Source organism: Rhineura floridana, chromosome 2 (assembly GCF_030035675.1).
Source record: "Rhineura floridana isolate rRhiFlo1 chromosome 2, rRhiFlo1.hap2, whole genome shotgun sequence".
Lineage (NCBI taxonomy): Eukaryota > Metazoa > Chordata > Lepidosauria > Squamata > Rhineuridae > Rhineura > Rhineura floridana.
In genome coordinates, this window is record NC_084481.1 from 126,779,776 (window position 1) to 126,802,246 (window position 22,471).

The 22,471-nt window shown below is 41.5% G+C and overlaps 1 protein-coding gene across 1 annotated transcript in view; it reads right to left on the reverse strand.

The window, feature by feature from the left end:
- The window catches only part of LOC133377991 (uncharacterized), a 38,219-nt gene extending 16,470 nt beyond the window's left edge, over nt 1-21,749 (reverse strand). The window contains exons 1-3 of the mRNA XM_061612778.1: nt 21,665-21,749; nt 21,380-21,575; nt 20,458-20,536 (exon numbers count right to left, since the gene is read on the reverse strand). Of these exons, the coding sequence (XP_061468762.1) occupies nt 20,458-20,536; nt 21,380-21,575; nt 21,665-21,749 (360 nt within the window). The remainder of the gene's footprint in view (nt 1-20,457; nt 20,537-21,379; nt 21,576-21,664) is intronic.
- Nucleotides 21,750-22,471: the final 722 nt, after the last annotated feature.

Consider the following 22,471-nt stretch of genomic DNA (forward strand, 5'->3'; position numbering starts at 1 on the left):
AGCCTCTTTGGGTGGCTGTTTTATGTCAAAGATACATTTTTAAATTTTATTTATTTACAGAAGTGTTTATATATTGCTCTCTTCCAAAACATCAAGGCGGTGTTACAGCAATATGAAAACACTTAAAAACAATACATCATTAAAATATCTGGTATTCAAAAAACATTTTAAACAGATGTATAGGCTTGTAGGCACAATTTTTTTTTAAAAAAACAAACATTAAGGGGGGAAGCATCTAGCACTGGAGCAACAAATGTTGCCTTCCTTTGTAGTAACAGAATCCATAAACTCTATGGTTCAACACGTATTTAAAAATGGAAAGTTCTTTACTGAAACTCTAAAATTAACCATGACATTCCCATTGGAAAGGAAATGCATGTAAAAGCGCAATCTGTCCTTCTGCCCTCTGTCAAGAGTCAAGACTTGTTTCTCCCTGTGAACTGGAATGAAAGTTGACAGCCTTGCTGCAGCTGACAGTAAGATCTGGCATTCCATGAATATGCTGAATTAGTATAAGCAGTGATTTACTAAGTCACCTGCTCAGATGATGTTTTGTCTATCTGACAGCTTGGGCACCTCCTTTCTTAGCAGAGGCACTAACAAACGCTTCTTTCTTTGTTTCACTTTTAGCAAATCCTAGAACATTTGAGGAATAAATGAACTCTGCTGCTGTGCATAATCACTTGAAAAGGAAAGAAGACTTGCTTCTTTTGGTTTGCATTTTTGCTGTTGTTGTCCCTAGAATCCCAGCAATGCAAACATGACTAACAGTAGGATCCCACTGCTGAAGCCACATGTTGGTATTAAACTCTGCATCAGGTGTGGGCAACATTTAGCCCTGCAGATGTTATTGAACATCTCCCATTATCCCTGGCCATTAGCCATGCTTGCTAGGACTGATGGGAGTTGTAGTTCAGCAATGTCTGGTGGGCCAAAGGTTCCCCACACCTGCTTTACATTCAAGTTCTTATAGGTAAAAGCAGTGATAAAGTGCTCAATAAATAGACTACAGAATTTGTTTATACTTGCATAATTCTTGAAAGAAATATTTTCAGCTAGACAAAAGTGGTGCTAACAGCAGAAAACTTTAGTAGGCTCTGTGAAGTGGCAGCTAAAGGATACGCTAGGGCTAGACCATCCACTACCACTATCAGCGGCAGACTCAACTGGATTCCTGATGCTATAACTATGCATGGGGAAGGTGCTGGGGACAAGGACTGGGAGAAAGGCATGGATTATGGTATTTATTTATTAAATTTATATCCCATCCTTCCGTCCAGAAGTGAAATTGTATTGACTCTGGTAGTCTTCCTTGGCGTTGTCATTGTAGTGCAGTGAAAGATGACACGCATGGCTATAGAACCCATTTTGGACACCCTCTTTTCCTGAACCAAACAAACACTTTACAGACATTGCACTGCACAATTTATTTGTAGTGTTGCGCACCTCCCCCAATCTCTGAGCAGTGAGATTTCAGGGGTCCCTGCGCCCATCCAGGGTTTGGTTTCCTTTGGGAAGAAGGCCAGCGGAGACTGCAGTGTCTTTATGAAATATGGTTTATTTATTTACACACATTCCAACCTGAGCTTAGGATGGAGGGGTTCAAGGCATCAGCAGTCTAATATCCAGCTTTTCCATCTAGGTGCAGGGGCATCCTATCGCCACGATGCAGGGAGCCAGCCTCTGCGCATGCCTGCTGCTGCTCTAGAACACACACTGCCAACTCCAAACACACTTCTCCCCGCCCAGGAGTGGGGGGGAGACTCTCCTCCAGTAGAGTTTAAAATGACAAAAGGATCTTCCCAGCCCCTTTCACCAGTTGCCGGGGCAATTAACAGGCCCATTAACTACCTGGCCACTCTATTTGATTAACAAAGGAGATTCATCTGGCTAGCAGAGCCAGCCTCCCAGGCATAGGATTCCAAATCAGAGGCTGGAAAGGTGACCCACAGAAATCATCCATTCCAGCCCTCCCCATGCTCATAACACTACACCCTTCTCTGAAAGAGGTCTGTCCCAGACCTGCAAAAAAAACAACAGAATAACAACTTTTCCTACAAAGAAATAACAGATACCGGTTAGCAAGACATTGCAATATACGTCATTAAAAGCATAGTCATATTACAGTCTCATTTCCATACAAGTACAAAAACAGTCCATTCCCTTACAGCACCTTTTTCCATTAATTACTCTCTCTTTGGGCTTCCTCTTCTTTCTTGGAGCTCCCAGTCACAGTTCTACATCCAACAGCTTACCCAGTCCACATAACTGGGCAGTTGCCTGAGTTCCTGACATGTTTAAGCATGCCCTCAACCACATGTACATTTACTCCTTGCTCTCCCAAACAGTTGTACATACACCCACAATCCAAGTCACAGAATAACAAATCCTAAACATTAAAATCTTATTACACACAAAAAAAACCTATCAGCATGATTCCTAAAAAAACCCATTAAACAGCTCATATCCCCACCAGCATGCAGAAAGGCACAAATCAACAGCATTACACAGTCCCATAAGCACAACCCCCACCCCAAAGCCATGCGGTTGCCAACATGGCCCTTTGTCTTGGGGCTTCATGGCGTTCCCAGTCCAAGCTGATCCCTGCTGCTGCCTGCAGGGGGTTGGGACTCCTTTCCAGGAACAGATTTGTTTCCTCCCCAGCACATGGCAGGTTGTAGCCATGTTCTTGCCACACTCTGCTCTGGGAAAAGTCTTCAAGCCAGTCCACTTGGTCTCCTGCCCCAAACGCCAAATCAAAGTTCTGCCACAAGTCTTTATCCGGGGGGATCTTCTTAAAGATTAGCTGGCCTAGTCCACCCAGGCTGGCAGAAAGAAATCTTCTCTGTCCTCCCTCACAATCTCCAGTATGAAACATGGGCCCAAACAGAGGCAGGAAACCCTCCCAGTGTCTCTTACCCTCCAAACTCACTGGGTACTGGGTGCCTCTCACTGCTGGAATTCGCCCAAGGACTGCACCCATCATAGGAGCTGCATCCCACCCCACAAGACCATTATGGGGCACCCAAGGGACAAAGTCACTTGGGGATTTTATCTCACCCATCTCTCCAGGCGCTGGGAGCTTCTCTTGGACTTGAACTCCCTTCTCAGGTTTCTCCTGCTGCACCTTTTCTTTCACAGCCATTTCTCCAGGCGCTGGCAGCTCCTCTCCAGCCTCTAGTTCACCTTTGTCTGAAGCTTTTTCTTCCTCCTGCACTTTCTCTTCCACAGCTGGCACACAGGGAGCAGAGAAATCTATCAGCAGCATCTCTTCTCCAGCCTCTATTTTACTTTCTTTGAAGGCACCTTCCTCTTCTTTTTCCAGCCTGTCCTCCTTCAAATCTTGGGGCTTCACTTCCAGCTCTCTGCTGTTTCCCCCCCTGGCAGGCTCCTGGACAATCAAAACTTCTTCTTCCTCCACTACTGACTGCAACTCCTTACAGCCCACTCCCTCCAGCTGCCCATCCACTTTCTGGATCTCTTTAGCCACCTCCATCTGGGTGCTCTGCAGCTGGACTCCTGGGTCACCCTCGACCCCTTGTAGTGGCTGATCAGGCAGGGCTCTCACCTCCTCACATGGGGTCTCCTTTTTCTCTCCAAAGATGCTTTCATATATCTCTCCCATTCGTTTCCAATGCTCCTGCCGCTCCTGTTGCCTTTGCTGCTGGTCCTCCTGGCGTTCTTTCTGCCTTTGCTGCTGGTCCAGCTGGAACATCAATTTCATCTGTTCCAGGAGAAATGCTGTTCTCCCCTCCATCTTGACTCAGGCACACCTTGCTCCCAAGGCTTCCTCTAGGAAACTCAATCCCACTTCTGACACCAGTGTTGCGCGCCTCCCCCAATCTCTGAGCAGTGAGATTTCAGGGGGTCCCTGCGCTCATCCAGGTTTTGGTTTCCTTTGGGAAGAAGGCCAGTGGAGACTGCGGTGTCTTTATGAAATATGGTTTATTTATTTACACACATTCCAACCTGAGCTTAGGATGGAGGGGTTCAAGGCATCAGCAGTCTAATATCCAGCTTTTCCATCTAGGTGCAGGGGCATCCTATTGCCACGATGCAGGGAGCCAGCCTCTCCGCATGCCTGCAGCCCTAGTTCCCTAGAACACACACTGCCAACTCCAAACACACTTCTCCCTGCCCAGGAGTGAGGGGGAGACTCTCCTCCAGTAGAGTTTAAAATGACAAAAGGATCTTCCCAGCCCCTTTCACCAGTTGCCGGGGCAATTAACAGGCCCATTAACTACCTGGCCACTCTATTTGATTAACAAAGGAGATTCCTCTGGCTAGCAGAGCCAGCCTCCCAGGCATAGGATTCCAAATCAGAGGCTGGAAAGGTGACCCACAGAAACCATCCATTCCAGCCCCCCCCATGCTCATAACAGTATGTTTCATTGAATGAGGAGTGGTCACTGTGGAAAACCCAGGAGCTCTGCTGGTTGCTTTGCTGCAGCAGCAAACACTGTTTGAAAGTAAACAGTTTTGCCACAATTCCTTTTTAGAAAATTGCCTTGCCATACTTCCAACACACACGTACACATACCCATCCATCCTCATAGTGTCCACTATCTGAACAAACACACCTAGAACCAAGAACCAACTAAGGAATATGAAGAAACTGCCCCTCCCTTTTCCCATTCCATTTGAACCATGATTGATCATCCAGCCCATTGCTCATACCCACTCATTTGTCAAGGACATGTACCAAGTGAAAGACACAATAGATGGTACATTCTCAGAGAGAAAGAACATCACCAGTGTATGCAGTGGTGGGCGGGGCGCGCGGAAGCCATGCAATCATTTAGTTCAGCAAAAGGCTGAAAACAGAAAATGCATTGCTTTCCCCATGTCCTTTCCAGTGCCGCTCAGCACTTCAGCCATATTTTACTATCAAAAAGGGGGGGAAAGTTTGTTAGCTGTTACTTTACAAGAATAGCAGCCACAATTCAATGAGCTGGAGGATAAGAAAATGCCCAACCGGTAGCAAGAAAGAAATGTTGACACAAGTCAATATGTTTGAGTCTTCCAATGTGATTAGCTATTATATGGTTTCAGAACTAAAAAGTTAAAGTGATTGCTTCCTTTGGCAAGGAGTAGCTAAAGGGTTAAAGTTAAATTATTTTGAGCATGTGCAGATGGGACATGTTCATTGTTGGTGTTTGCTCTGGCAGACATACACTGGCGTACCCGACCGTAGTCAGACCCTTGCTTTGCACCTTGCCAAGAATAACGCAATGCACGTGTAGAAATATACAGTCTTTTATCAGCAGAATAACATAAAGCAGTTCCAGCATCGAATACACAAGTTACACAGTCCGTCTTTCTCCTCTTTACTTCCCCACACACAAAAACACATCCTTTTCTTTTCCTGTCTTTATAGCCCATCACGGTCATTTAGTCATTAGGTGATTTAGGGTCTGCACCTGTATCGGCTGAGGGTTTTGATTTACTCTTTACTGTCAGTTAACCCTTTCATGGCTGGTTTTCCTTCTTTGTGAAATGTACATGCTAACATTCATTTCCTTTGGTAAGTATTTATTTATTTATTATTTATTGCATTTGTATACTGCTCCATAGCTGAAGCTCTCTGGGTGGTTTACAACAATTAAGGTGTTACAGTGAGCAACATCTGAACATACACAAGATGGTGAAGTTTGGCTGCTTACTCGTGGCAACCAGCAGACTGCTCATCTGCAGAAGAAATTAATTTATAATAAATCTTGGTTTTAATTGTAAAAATGTAAATATTTCATTGGATCAAAGTCAGGGCTTCATACATATTGGGATTCAAATCTGGTACATACAACCCATGGACCCACTACATATGAGTTTCAGTGGCATCAGGGAACAGAGCACTAATCAGAGTGAAAGAGGTCTATGGTGAAGAAGAAATGATAAAAATGTGTGAGAACACTGTGCTGATTTTGAGTTTCATCTTTATCCTGGGATGGCAACTATCTGTCTCATGATCAAAGATACTAAAACCATGGTGTGGAAATTAGGGATCTAAAGAATTAATTGGACAACATTTATCTTCAGTGAACACTTGCTGAGCATTTAACTTCAGTTTACAAAGTACTTGGATGACCGTGAAACAAAAACAAAAAAACATACTAGCTTCTCTCCCATTGATCGACATAAGCTATAACTATACAGTGTGCTAATTAGCTACTATCATCTGCAGAGTGTCTGAAAACTAAACATTATTATTCAACTTGCAAAGACATAACTGTTGTGGGCCAGAATATGCTCTTATATTCCTACCTTATGTTGCCTATTCCATAATGTATATATGAATATAAAAACCATATATGAACTATATACTGGAATCCCACCAACACATGAGAAAGAGATAGAATCCAACCTCTAGACCTATATACAGCCAGTTCTTTAAATCAGTTCTTTAAAAAAATAAAACAGAATTCTACACCAAGCAAACCCCAATTCTGTGTTAAGAAAGGCAAATTCTGAAACATGTATAAATTATGCAAATTAAGTAAATATGCATATTTTGTATAACCTATTCTGGTTCTGTTAGGCAGAAACTATGCAAAGCACTGAATCTCTGCCCTCTGGCCAGTTGAAATCTTATTCAGCCATCTCACTGGTTACTGAGATTTCACTAGACATTCCTCAAACATTCCTCTTCATCCTGAATTCTGGGTCCATTTGGACCTCCAGGTGCACTTTTCATTGTGTAATTTACACATAAGTAGACCTACAGGGGTGTACTTCTAGGACATGGTCATAAACTTTAAACTGTACAATGTCCCTAAATTTCAGCCAGTTACCACTTACTGTTTTTTTTCTGAAAACAACAACACTGGGGTCCAAAAATACCCTAGCAAAAAGCCCTGGGAACAAATTTCTGCCTTTTATTGTGTAATGTACACATGAGTAGACCTGTGGTGTTGTCCTTCAGGGATACTGTCACAAACTGTCACCTGTACAACATCCCCAAATTTCAGCCAGTTACCACGTACCATTTTTCTTCTGGAAAAAAAACCCACTGGGTCAAAAAAATACCCGTTTACTCAATATGCACGGAGAAGGGCCCAATGTATACTGCTAAGAAAAAGTCTACTTCCTCTGAATAGGTGTTTTTTGGATTAAGATGCTTTGGTAGTGTCACGCACATTTGTGGTAACAAAAAAAAGGAGGGTCTGTGGGGTACAAAGTGACCCCATCCTTCCACTGGAAATCTATTGGGGTCCAAATATACCCCTATGTTATTTTTAACAGTTGGTGTTTGATGGATGAAGGCTGCCCAGATGCTTTCTGATATACATTTGCTTTCCTAAGGCCTTGAAACGTTTCTTCTTTTTAAATGAAAATCATCCTTTCCAGGAATCTAGTTTCTGCATCTACCACTATATTTTGCACTTTGCATGTGCTTGCAGGAAATTGTAGCATCAGATTTTTTATTTTTATTTTTTGCCTCATAGAAGATTTTCTTGTTTCTAGGCCTATGACCTCTTTTTAATTACTCCTGTAGCTGGAATGTATTTTTATAGTTCATTGTGCCAAGCAAATTTTGATTGTTGGGGTATTTATTTAACTTTATTTTATTTCAGAAGCATATGTGCCATCTTTCAGGGCAAAACCCTTCCAGGGCAGTTTATGTAATTTGGTGGAATATTTGGGATTTTTGTGCAGATGGTGAACAGTTTTAATTCAGAAGGAAATGGCCCCAGTCTATCAACTAAAGTTAGACATGACTAGATCCCATTGAAAACAACAGAACTTAAGTTACTCACATGAATGTGTTCCATTTATTTCAACAGGATATGCAGCATGTTTTTGTTTTAAAACAAGCTCCAGTGCATTTAATGGGGCATAGTCCCAGGAAAGTATACATAGATTGCACCCTTAGTCATGATTAACATTAGGCAGATTGGGGCAATTTGTCTTAAGCTTCTTTCTGCCTCATATTGGCAAACATTTCTTTAGCTATCTCCATTTTTTCCCTTTCATTTTTAAGTCTTTACTTCATTTCCCAGTTAATACTGTAGATATTCTATTCTGTTTTCAAGCCATAGTTCTGTGGAAGCGTAGATGCAATTTTTTTTATGTATCATGGGCTTTTGTCAGACCCCCACCTGCGGTCTGGTCTCGTAATGGATATCTCACACTAGCCCCAGCACAGGTCTCTCATGATCCCACTACTAGGCGCCACCACCTGACACTCTGTAATGCAATACTGCCCTGAGACTGTGCCTTAGTCTCCTCCACAGATTGCTACATAGTGTCTGGATGCACTTACAGGCCACAACCCCCCTGTATTTTTCGGCCTTTAAAGATTACAGCCCTAGGTTGCTTTGGATACCTGCTGCTGTTACACTATCCCTTCACCGCTGCCACCATTGATACTGTTCCCAGCTTTGGTATTGGCTCTGCCCACCCTTCAGGTCTGTAATATCCCAGCCAAGGATCAGGCATGTTGTTAAGCTAAAACTATTTATTTATTAAAACAAGGAATAAACAAGATTACTTTAAGTTCAGTCAGCATGTGTATGGTTACATATAATAGTTTTCTCTTTATATCTCTTAGTCCTAAAACCTGCCTCACTACCCTCCTAAACACAAATCCACCCCTCCAAAGCCCAGAACCAACAACTTCCAACAACCCCTCTCCAACTGTCATTCTCTCATTTATATCTTCAACCATGCAGACGCTCAGCCAATCACAACTCAGCATTCCTCAACATTCCATCCCATGTACTCCCCCCTCTCACTCACTCTACTTACCACATTTACTCTACAAAACTGACACTTAACATAATTACCATACAACATTTACAGGAGCATCACATCCAAATCCAGAATTGTGGTTTAACGCTGACTTGTGGTTAACTTCAAAACAAGCTAACTTCAAAAATTGCTGTCACTCAAAGAATAATTAGGAAAGCTTTGAAGAATAGCAGAAATGGTTAAGCTGATAGAATACATAAAACTGACAGATGTAAGATTTTTAAATGGGAAATTTTAATAACATTTGGCTTCCCTTTATTCATGCAATCTAAACATGATTAAAGTGCTATTAAGGTGTTCAAATAATGTTTGAGAGCATAATGTATGTAGGGAGCTGTGGTATGTGTGTGCTACCTCTCTCCCCAGTGTCCTGCCAACTCTTCCACTCTACCCAGCATTGAATGGGAAGGTCTGAAGGAGGTTTCTAAGCAGGTTCAGCTGAACTTGCTTAGAAACCTTCCGATGGTTGTATTTAGAAGCCCCCTTCAGACTTCCCCAAGGGTGTTTGGACAAGGCCTGAATGTGTGCCCCCATGCACTCTCCACCTATTATTCCATCATGCATTCTTTAAATGCCTCAATGGTGCTTAAGATGTTTACAAATATAAATGTTTCTGTAAGATAGGTATTTATTTATCTCCCGGTCTTATCTATTTATATCTGTATTTAACTTTATACTATCACTAGAAGCTAAAATTATGAAACTAAGGTTATCATACTTTGGACACATAATGAGAAGACATGATTCATTAGAAAAGATAACAATGCTGGGGAAAACAGAAGGGAGTAGAAAAAGAGGAAGGCCAAACAAGAGATGGATTGATTCCATAAAGGAAGCCATAGACCTGAACTTACAAGATCTGAACAGGGTGGTTCATGACAGATGCTCTTGGAGGTCACTGATTCATAGGGTCGCCATAAGTTGTAATCAGCTTGAAGGCACATAACAACAACAATAAAAATTGAAATTTGTGTAGTATGAATTCAATGGAGTGATTAATTATTTTGATAGTTGCTTATGTAAATAATAATAATAATGATTACGGTGATATACAACTAAGGCATACTCATAGTAGACACACTGAAATCAATGGACTTCAGTAGCCTAGGTCCATTGATTTCACTGGGTTTACTCAGAATATGACTACTGTTGGATATCATTCATAATAATGAAACTAACCATAGTTAGTGTTAAACCAAAATCCACGGTTCAGACAAATCACCAAAGCAGAGATTGTAAGTAAAAGCAGGAGCATAGGTTTCCATAATCTTCTCCTTGGCTGCACAGGAGGAAGAAAGGAAAGAGCATGGACCCAGGAAGAAGCTAGGCTCATCCACATCACACTAAACCATGGTTTAGCATTATATCCAAACATGGGTATTGTTGGCAGCATTGTTGTTCTTCTTGTTGATTCTGTCTTCCTGGGTCCATGCTCCTGGCTTAAAAATGGTTCCTAGGCAATTACCCACCCAGATCCTTTCATTGAATCATGTTCCTTTTAGACATTTCTCTAAGCAGTAGCATAATGCTTAAGAGACACCAGAAAGTTAAGCGTTTTGAGCTAATGGAAGAAAGATTATTAGAGGCATCAGTCAGATTTAGGAATAAAAACCCAAAGCTATAGACCAAGAATTTATTTGCAAAGCTAAAACCCTAGCTTCTTACTCTGTCACTTGGTCATAGTCTACTCAATACTCAGTGCAATACGTGGACCTTATACTAAACGAACTGTTGGAATATGTGGTTCAACTCCAACTTGTAGGTTGAGGCTGCATGGGGTTAAAAAGGGTAGCTAGAGAGGAGACCTCCTGATTGCTAGGCTAATACCTATCCTTTGATCTCCTGCTGTCTCTTCCTTCCTGCTAGACTGATATGTATAGGATGTTGACCACATCTCCTTCCTCCTTCCTTTTTTCTTTCTTTCTCTTGAGAGGGAGAGCAGACATATTTTCTTTGTCTTTCCCTCTCCTCCAAGCATGAGGGCAAACACTAGGCTTAGTGTCTGCATCTCCAACTTAGCTAGTTAGCTAGATGTAGAACTCTTTCCTATCAAGTATGTACTTCCAGAATAAAGTAGTTATTTCTTATTTTAAAGCTTAAAGTCTCTGTCTGACTAACTTGCAGGGAAGGTATAATCTTTAGCAAAGATTCAAACACACTCAAAGGCTCACTCAGTCTCTCCATTCCCAGTTTCGCCACTCTCCGACATGAACAACTTCAGAAATGGAGTCTTTTGAGTTTCTTTATGTTGTATTGCACAAGTGATTCAATTTACAGAAATGTGCATTGTAAAATGTGACAGATGATTAGAACTTGTATGTTCAGTCTTGAGGAAAAAACGCTAGATATAGGAAGTGACATATGGTGAACTCATGAGGAGTTTATGGAATATGATTATGGAATATGATAATATTCTCTCTTAGCACACTGTTCCTATGGAAGTTTTCTTTTCTCTTTTGAGAAAGGGAATCTGTCTGCAATATGAAGTGTCCTGAAAAGTTATGTTAATGACTTTTTCTTATAGATCAGCCTTTCCCAACCAGTGTGCCTCCAGATGTTGGACCACAATTCCCATCTTTCCTGACCATTGGCAATGCTGGCTGAGGCTGATGGGTTGTGGTCCAACAACATCTGGAGGCACACTGGTTGGGAAAGGCTGATATAAATGTTTGCATGCCAAGATGAGTCCTTGTGCTCTGGAATGGAAATAGAAACATGCCTCCCAGAAAACTGGGATTCCTCTTTACTTTCACCTTCCTGATCTAGGCTGAATGTGATGCCATTTGCTTCTCTGAGGGCAAGAGACGTCCCAGGATTATGGAATCAGTGTAAAAACCACACCGCAGCAAACACAAATGCACTATTTCTGCCAGCAAACATGGCTATATGATCAGTTTTTCTGAGCAGTGCATAGCTTAAGAAGAGCAAAACAGAAGAAAGTGTCACAACACAGACTAGAACACATGACAACAAGATGTGATACAGATAAACTTATTATGTACACTACTTTATTTATTGGATGAACTAACATAAAGTATAAAAAAAATTAAAAAGAGAGGACTCATTTTTTAAATCTGAAAATGAGCAAGGAAAGAAACAGAAAAATTCCCATAATTATCATTAATGCAAATTGTATTGAAGATTTAAAAATATTATTTTATTGAGCCTTTTATGATATATTCAGTTTTACATGATTTCTCTCCCCCCCACCACATGCCTTTTCGTAAGCATGAGAAAGCATTTTCAGAGAACAGCCAAGCCTTTATAATATGTTTTTCCTATTATCAACATTATAAAAGCATGAGGGATCTAACCATAACCATTAACCTGATTTAGTCAAATTAAAGCTAATTTGCTCTTGACTTGCTTCCTGTACAAATGAATTCATCAATCATATTAATGCATTCACAGCATCCTGAGATTACAGGCAATTCTCTTTTACTGTGTGAATATTTGCTAATATAATTGCCAACCATTTTGGGGGGGGAGATTCTCCCCTTTGTTCCTAAATTTCTTGCAGCTTGCTCGTGTGAAAATTACATGCAGACGTGATTACATAACAATAAAGCAATTATAACCACTAGTTTTAAAAAAGTATTAGAGAGATTCATGGAAGTCTGATCTAGCAATGGTATAGACTGAGGGCAAAGCTAGACATGGCATTTGTCATACAGTTTAACCTTGCATAGCTGATTTTTTATATATATATAACCAATAGTAGATCAAAACTATGGAGTGGGGATGCTTTAACCGATTGACTCTGATATTCAAACATTTATTTGTGTCCACCCCACATAAGACTCAAACCATACCCCAACAGCATAGTGCAGGAGTCAAAAAGTGTGTGTTGCTCTGAATGTGTATAAATCTTAACCCTGCCACCTAGTAAAGAACACACAAAGATCTGAACAAAAGATTGGTTTATTATAAGGAACAGGAAAAATATAGCATCAAGTTTACAGCTTATATGTGAGCAGTTTCTAAGTAATATACTCACACCTTTCCTGAAGTCAGTCATGACTCAAAGCCAGTATAAAGATTTATGTGCCTGATCTTACCCTTTTGTTGGTCTGATATCCACCAAGGCATGTTGGATGATCCAAGAGAGTGATATGATGAGAGGACCTTGAGCCACTAGTGTGCTCATTTTACCTGGGCAAATCCTCCACCTTAAATGTGACTTTGGGTCTCATAAACTAACATGTACACTGGGGAAGGGGGGTGGGGAAGTAAGTACGTGACCAGGGGATATGAGACAGTCCTTTGAAAAGTAATTTTGGGGTCTGTTCTTACCAGATGGGTTTTGAATTAACTTTATTGTCTCCGGTGAGGTATATAATGTAAACTTTTGTTTTCTCAGAAAAAAACTTTTATAATCCCAGGATGCCATAAATTATTTTAACCCTGGTACCATTGTTCTGTCAGAGGGAATATCCTTTCTGCAAACTTTAAAGTTCTTCCTTATTATGTCGTTGCTTGTCAATGCATGCCTTCTGGGGTCAGGAAGCCTGCTCTGGTCTTCCCAAGTCACAAACAAACCAGGAGTCAACAAAGGAGGCTGCTTTCCCATATTGCAACGCAAGCAAGCTCTGTGCCCTGATCCATTAATATGAACCAAAGAATAAAGTCAGGTCAAGCATGTCTCCTTACAACTCCACCACGGTCTCAATCAGAATCCCCACCCCGCCCCCAGTGCCAGTCATGGGAGCTTTCTCTCATTGTGAACAGCCAGGGTATGGTGATTATTCTGACCGGGACAGTGATGGGGTTAAAGGGTTAGAGCACACCCATGCTACAGTCCACGCCAGCTGGGGCCCCATGCAGGCTATTTGTTAAACCAAAATCAAGCAGGCAAGGCTGAACTATGCAACAAATGTCCTGCCTAGTTTCACCCAGAGACAGTATACTTCACCAGGTGCTGGGGACCAACAATAATGAAAATATATCACCTTCATATTCTGTTTGCATCTGGCTGAGCGCTGCTGGAAACATAGCGGTAAACTAGATGGATTGTGGTCTGATCCAGCAAGCCAATTGTTATGTCCTAAAATATTTGTATGTGGTTATGGGCCTAGTCATTGATACATTTACAGTGAACTGCATAAATCTTAGCGCCCATGACCCTGCAAAAAGTATCCCAGGATGCTTCCATCTGAAAAACTGGGCATTCCTCACTACTATTCAGCTAGTCTTTAACACCCTGCAACAGAAACCAGATGCTTTCAACTGATATTAGGTATGTTCCTCTCTATATACCTTGCTCCATAATGAGAAACAACCAAATGCTTGCATACTTCTCTGTAAAAGGCACCATTACTTACTGCATGCAATTAATAACACCCACCACCACCACCACTACTACTACTATCATTTTTAACAGAAATTGTTAGCTAGTTTATGTTGAAATCTCCTGTTGACAGTTTCCTCCTTTCATCTCTGGCTCTCTTGCAGATAACGTTCTACTTGATCTGCAATGCTTTTTAGTGCTTGATTTTTCCCCACGTGTTTTTTCTCTCTAATATCCTTTGAATGCATTCTTTCAAAAGACTAGTACTTGATGCTTTGTTCTTCCTTTTCCTTTTCCTCAGACACTCTAGCTACTGTAGGCAGAGAACATTTGGCTGCTCTCCTACGGTTTGCGTTAAAATCCACTGAAGGCAATGAAACTCTTCAAAGGCTTTCCATCAAGCCTTTAATTATCTCCTTTTCCTTCAGGAAGAGAGCTCCGTATGAGGCTCTGTGAGCTTACGTAGTTCCCCATGGTTCTAGCATCACGATTCACCTGCCTTCACAGCACAATACCCCAATGACTTTCTGCTCAGCTCATTGCCTGGTATATGCCCAAGCCTTTATAAAGGATTGTGATAAACAAGAGACATAGTTCTCATCTCCCGTCCATAAAGATTATTGCTAAAGTTGCTGGTTTAGTAGCAATGTGTGTGTGACATTATTTTTCTTCCAGGTGAAGGTAAACGGCTGGATTGCCTTTGAGACATACTGCACAAACATGTACATATTTACTCATAAATAAGTCCCACTGATTTGATTGAGGCTTACTTTCAGCTTAGTTGGTATAGAACTGCAGCCTATGCAGAGTTATATGGGAGGACATTCCTTTGAATATAGGGGGACTTATGTTTGAGCAAACAAGTATAGGACTACACTTTAAGCATTCAGCACCATCCTTAAGACTGCAATCCTAAACACCCTTATCTGGAGGGAGTAAGCCCCACTGACCTCAACTGATCACCTCAAATGATCATGTAAATGCAAGTCAATGGGGCTTACCTCGGACTGGAAAGCGCTGGGCTCCTTTTGAGAGAAAGGTTGGGATATAAATTAAATAAATAAACAAATAGGATTGTGCTATTAGTTCCACCAGAAAATTCCTCAGGCTCTTCTATTATTTGCAAGGACACTTGTTAATCTTCATTAAAAATACATAAATGGTTGCATGATTGATCATCCAAAATGATCCTGTAAAATGTCCTGCCACAGTCATGTTGATTTTCACAAAGCTTGTTTAAAAGTAAGTATGTTAGAACAGTGGTTCCAAACCTTTATGAGTACGGGACCCCCTTGGTAAGTTCAAAAAATGTCATGACCCCCCCATGCTAATTGTAATTTTAGTCTTAATTGAAAAAATGTTGTGTGGCAAAATCATATCTCCAAATATCCCTTTCTATTAAAAACTCCCTGCAGACAGGGAGGTGTTGCTTTCTCTTCTTTCTTTTTTCTCTCCCCCCCCCCGGCAATCTGAAGATGTACAGTCCTGTATCCCAAACCCAGTGGGTTACAGTGTTGGGCTAAGAACTGGTTCAAATCCCCACCCAGCCAGGAAAGCCGCTGGGTAACCTTGAGCCAGACACAGTCTCTCAGCTTGACCTATCTCATAGAGTTGGTGTAAGGACAAAATGGAAAAGGGGGGAACCATGTGCACCACCTTGAGCAACTTGAAGGAAAGGTGGAATATAAATGCAACAATAAATACATAAATAAATACATCTCTGCTGCAATACCAGCAGGGGTGTAGTTGCGCAGGGTCTTGGGGGTCTTAGACCCTTTACTTTTTTGGGAGCAGGGTCCCTATGTCTCCAGTGCCCTATGAGTCAATCAGCATGAAAGGGAGTGTGTTAGCCACTGAGGGTCACTGCTTTTCTCTTCCCCTGCCCCTCACAGCCTCTCCACCAATGATGGGGGGATGGCTGGAGCTATGCCCCCCCTGCAGAGAGTGCCCCACCTAGAAATGTGGCTGTCCCGCCTATCAAGGAAGGCTGGTTACCGGGCTGCACTCTAATTTGGGTGAAAGCTCCTGGGGATGACATGGTGCCCCCTGAGATATTCAGACTGAATGCCCATTAGAAGTCCCTGATCCTAGCAAGGCTTTTTTCTGAAATTGATAATACCTGTGTTGTCCTCGCAAATTGGAAACAAATAATTATCTATCCAATTTATGAAAAGCGCAACAGACAGGAGCCAATTAATTATTATCAAGTTAGCCTCTTGGATATATCCTTCAAACTATATACCCATCATCTTTTAAACAAATTGGAGGACTGGGCAGAATCATTGAAACTTTTCTACCCAGAACGAGCAGGTTTTTGAAGGGGCCACAGTACAATAGATCATTGTATCACCTTGAAGGCCTTCATCCAGAAGTACACCAACTGTTATAGAAAACATGTTTATGATGCGTTTATTGACCTTATGTCAGTGTTTAACACTATGAACAGATTGAGACTGTGGGAAAAGCTTGAAAGGACTGACGTTGACAGATGGCTTCTTAGGTTATTGATTGAATTGCATTCCAACCTTACAGCTAGGGCGAGAGTGGGCTGCAAGATTCTCTTTCTGACCTTATTCATTAAGGAGAGGTGTTAAACACAGTGTTGCATATTTAAGGCTAGAGGCAGGACTACCCTTAATTACTGTAAGAATCCATCTATTATTAAAATATTTCAAGAAGCTTGCCAGCCTTTTCAAAGATCATTTAGTTAAATCTGGCTACTGGCACTACAGGGAGGGGAACAAGTGGGCAAATACGCTGTCCCACATCTGGCAAATGTATTATCTGCCCTTGTTAGAGGATGTTAAGTCTTGGGACACAAAAAAAATCGCAACTGTCTCCTTGAGTGGGATGCTAATTGAGATGCTGTTCTGGTTCAGCACTCAAACTTCTCCCTATGATAGCCCCATTTTAAGGAAAACAAATGTACTTCACAGTACTTAGTCAACCTCACGAGTGCAGCATTAAGGAAGGCATTTGCCAGCTTAGAATCATAGAATAGTAGAGTTGGAAGGGGCCTATAAGGCCATTGAGTCCAACCCCCTGTTCAATGCAGGAATCCAAATTAAAGCATACCTGACAGGTGGCTGTCCAGCTGCCTCTTAAAGGCCTCCAGTGTCGAAGAACCCACCACCTCCCTATGTAATTGGTCCCATTGTTGTACCACTCTAACATTTAGGAAGTTTTCCCTGATGTTCAGTTGAAATCTGGCTTCTTATAACTTGAGCCCATTATTCTGTGTCCTGTACTCTAGGACAATCAAGCTTACATTTCCGAACTATGCCTTCCACATACCTTGTGGGCAGATTCTGTGTAAAGTCCTCATGGAACAGCGCCTCTGTCCTTATGGTTAGGGTCAAGTGGAAGACATCAAACATTATATCCTACACTGCCTTTTTTCTGAAGTAATATGAGGAAAAATGAGGGGTCAGGTTGTTGTTAACTTTTCGGGCTCAGAAGTTGAATGCATCAACTATTTGCTGGCAGATGCAATTAAAAGTGATTAATAAAACTGGTGTGGCTTAAGGCTTTAGTAAGCCTCAGGCTATGTATGTATATTTATTTATTTATTAGTGAAAGGAGCAAATTTTTCCTTATCCTAACACTCTCCCCAGATCTGATTCAGCAGAGCCCCCTTTAGGTATTCCACCTATGTGTGTGTGCGCAGGGGAAGAGATTGGGCATGTGCCATCTTGCCTCGCCCCTTGTCATTCTGGCCATCAATAAGTTGGGGGGAAATCCAGAAGGAACTAGGGAACATCAAGAGGAATCATTCATAGGGAATGGTGGTGAATTTTTTTCCTGATCTTCCATATGGGGACAAGGTAGAACTAGACAATGAAAGTGCAGTGGAACATGATAGCCAGTTAAAGAGGCCAAATGGAAATCACACATGCCAGGGACATTTAATGAGGGACACCATATATAAATGCTTATATACTAATGTCAGAAGCCTCCAAGGCAAGATGAAGGAGCTGATAACTTTGTTTTTAAAGAGAACATTGTGGGTGCAGTGGAATTCTGGTGCAATGGTAACAGCCAGTGGGATATGGCCATCGCCAGATACAAACTCTTTAGGAAGGGCAGGGAAGAGCGTACTGGGGTGAGGTTGATGTTATCAGTACAAACAAACAAGACATCTTAAAAGAGGCAGACTCCTCCACAAAATCGCTGTGGATTGTAATACTACCCTGCATGAGTAATTTAGTACTAGGGCATTCTGTACCTAACCCCCACCAAAATACTCAGGGTGACCTTATAATAATGAAATCTGGGAAGCATCCAAAGGAGGACATGTAATAGGTGAATTTATTACCCCCATATAGATTGATTAAATGCATATCCCACTGACAAAGAGGTGATATTTCTAGATGCCCTAAATGACTATGTCCTAAAACAACTAGTCATGGAATGAATTGGTTAGTGGGTGGGTAGGATGTAATTTCTGAAGGGAATTACTAAGTAGCTACCAGACAACACACAAATGTACATATCTACAGATGCATTGAATGGCATTTATAGGGAAAAGTTTGCATCCAAAGATCAAGACAAGCACCTTAAGCCTTAACTCAGTGGCTAGAGGATCTGCTCTGCATGCAGAAGGTCCCAGGTTCAGTCCCGAGCATCTCTCAGTAGGACAGGGAAAGCACCCTGCCTGAAACCCACAGAGCTGCTGCTAGTCAGTGTGGACAATACTGAGCTAGATGGACCAATGCTCTGACTCAGTATAAGGCAGCTTCCTCTGTTCTTCCTATGTCTTTGTCTGGTCAATGGACTTGTCATTTTATCACTTTTGCAACCATTGTTTTTACATTTTTATATAAATAAGTAGGTCCACCATGAACCCTCATCGGACAAATATTTGCACAGTGTAAAGCAATTAGGGGAAGGGATATGTTCAAAATTTTTGTTGGAACAGGAGACTTGCAGAGCTGTAATACCAGCTCTGACTGGAGCAGTTTAACATCAGATCAAAGGCTTTGATGTTCATACCGAACCGCCTGAATAAGTAAATGACATTTCCAACATATCTTGTTGAGCAATTGCTTTTAAGACAAGCAATGTGTGAGTAGCTTACCCACTTTCCCAAATGGTGGAATTAGAGGCTTTCCTTTTCTATCCTTAGTTCCATATTTTTAATTACATAACAGCTAGGAGTGTGAAAGTTGCCTCAAATATATAAGTAAAACAGGAACATACATGTTGTATGCAATTAAAGAAAAGGTGCTTGGATACATCCATCTGCTTAGGTTTCATCCATCCAAAATGTCCGGTAAAGCAACTATGCAACTTAGTAATATTTAGGAGTAACAGTACCTCACTGTTGTCATTAAGGATGTCATTTTGCATGACTTGCCCTATATTTTCTAATATAATTTAGGAAACCAGCCCTATAGCTTGGGGGGGGGAATGGGGCACTAGCCCCCTGAAGCTGTCCTCCCCCCCCTGGATTTTTTTGGGAAATTGCCTTTCATTTATAACATGACAAATGATGGCAGCCTCCATTTAAAGAATGACAGCTTGTTTTAAGATCAGGAGCAATTTAACCTTCATCCTGACTTCTGGGGTCCATGTATATACTTTTCATTGTGTAATTTACACCTCAGTAGACCTACAGGAGTGTCCTTCTAGGACATTGTCACAAATTTTAACCTGTTCAATGTCCCCAAATTCTAGCCTATTACCACTTACCATTTTCTTTCTGGAAATGAAAAATCACTGGGGGCCAAAAATACCTTAGAAGCCCTTGGAGCAAATTTCTATCTTTTACTGAGTAATTTACACATGAGTAGACCTCAGGGTTGTCCTTCTAGGACATTGTCACAAACTGTCACCCATACAAAATTTCAGCCAGTCACCAAATTTCAGCCAGTCACCTCTTACATTTTCCTTCTGGAAGAAAATAAAAGCCCAAACAAACCCTACTGGGGTCCAAAAATACCCCAGTTTACTCACTATGCATGGTGAAGGAGCCAACATATACTGCTCAGAAAAATTCTACCTCTTCTGAATAAGTGTTTTTTGGCTCAAAATGCTTCAAAAGTATCAAGCACACTTGTGGTGACAAAAAAAGTTGGGGTCTCTGGGGTACAAAGTGACCCCATCCTTCCATTGGAAATCTCATTGGAGTCCAAATATACCCCCAAATCAGGCAAGTGTGATTTCTTTTTAACAGTCAGGATGAAGGTTAAGCATGGGGAAAAATTCAGTGAATAAGGCAGGGCGAGTGCACGACAGAGACTTCATCTGGAAGAACCTCAAAAAGTCAGTTCACTCAACACTTTCGCTGAATGAGGGTGGATTTTTCATGACCGCAATCACCCTGAAAAATTATCCTGAAAAAAAGGCCTGTATAGTAATATGACCCTTGAATAATTAAATATTAGAACTTCATATTATGGGCTAGAGTTAAGATTCCATACCTTGGGCTTTCCTTTGCTCTGCTTTTCAGTTTCAGTTGAGTTCTCTACCCAGCCAGCAATAAAGAAGCATGTTGTTTGCCTGCAGTGAGAAGTAAGAGTTTGCTTATTCTTCAGTTATTATGATCAGAGCAGGATTGGGTGCTTATTGCTAAAGGTTGAAAAAAGGAGATAAAGTGATCTGAAACAATATCTACCCTTATTTACCTTTTAAAAGCACCCACTATGTTGAAAATCATAGTGGCTATTTCTTCTTTTTCTTGAATACTTGATGGCAGATGATGAAAATAGTTCCAGTGGAAAAGAAAAACTGCTGTGCATACTACACTTAGCTTGCTGGCTGGCCACCAAAGCTGTAAATCAGGACTAATTTCTGATTTTCCCAATGTGTGCAGCTTGATATGAGGCCTTTTCATGATTCAGTGACTGACAATCATTTAGCAAACTTGGTCTTTCTTGCATTTGAAAAAGAAAGGGCAGGTAACCCTAATTTTGATTTAAAAATTACATTAATTCTAGGAAAAACTGAAAGCTGCAACTGTTCTAAAGCATGATTTTTAGGTGCTATACATTCTTTTCTCTGAAAATGACGGTCCTGCCCATTTGGTAGGGGCGGGTTTGCCTACACCCTATTTCTAGGAAGGCTCGGGAAGGTTCCAGAAATTGTGTAAGAGGTCAGGTGGGGTATCTTGACCAATGGGGTAAGGGTTTTGAGCGGCTATATATAGCCTGCTCCGCTTTAAGAGCGTGCCTTTTTTGCCTTGCGGCACGTTAAGAAAAGGCTCCTTGGGTCTCCTGCTGCTGACCGTCTTTGGTGAATTTTCCTTGTAGAGGTTTCCTGCTTTCTACCGCCGGTACCCTCGTGCCTTGTTTAACTTTGCTTTCTCATCAGCTGAGAGGCGTTGGCATTAGTGCCTCGTCTTACCTACTTCCCGGGCGTTCTTTCTGTTTGTTGCAGCCTTCCTCTTTTTCCCGCGCGTCAGCTGGGCAGCGGTGTTTGACCGGCTGCCTCGGCTTGCTGGCTGGCTCTGGCGCTGCGGCGCTGAGCCTGCACGTGGCTGCTTCCTGGAGTTCTCCCTCATCGCCTTCCTTTTGTTGGGCCCCCTTTTCCCGCGCGTCAGCTGTGCAGCAGTTGCAGTGTTGCTTGCTAGCTCTACTGCTGCTGCGCTGAGCCTACACATGGCTTTCTATAGGACTTCTCACACTTTGCCTTCTGTTGTTGGCCCCTTTCCGTTTGTCAGCTCTTCCTGGAGCTGGCTGTTTGCAGGTGCGTTCCAGCACCAATCCCACCCCATTTATTTCAGGGGCCTTCCTTGCACCCTATTGGGGCCTTGCTAGAGTGGGTTTTAAGCAAGTGCTTTGCACAAGCAACCCCCCTTTGTGGATGGTAACCTTCATTAACCCCCCCCTCCATTCAGCCTGCTACATAATTCTTCCACCCCTTTTTGGATTGTGGGGAGTTGGGTTGTTTACCCCTCCCCTTAGCCCCCTCCCTTATTCCTTTTGCCTCTTTCATGGGGGAGGTGTGAGTTGCTCACAAGGGTGGGGGGTGTCTGCTTGTTTTGTCTTATTAATAAATTATATATAATATTATTTTATTATTAAATATATAAATAAATAGATACATACATGAATTAATTTTCAGATATTTCTAGATATATAATATGATTTTATTATTATTAAATAAATAAATACATGAATTCATTTTAATATTTATAGATATGTATTTAGATTCCCCCCGTTCCTTTTGCTTTTTTCGCGTAGGAGGGGTGAGTAGCTTGGAAGGGGGGGGTGTCTGCTTGTTTTGATTTCTTAAATTCTTTATTATATATGGAATGATTTTATCATTATTATATGAATAAATACTTTGATAATATATAAATTAATTTTAAAATCTTTATAGATATATGCATAATCATATATAGATATATGAAGCTTATTCTGGCGGGTAGCATTGCGGATGTAGGTTTTAGATTGATCTTCGTTGTTGCTTATCCCCATATCATTTATTTTATAT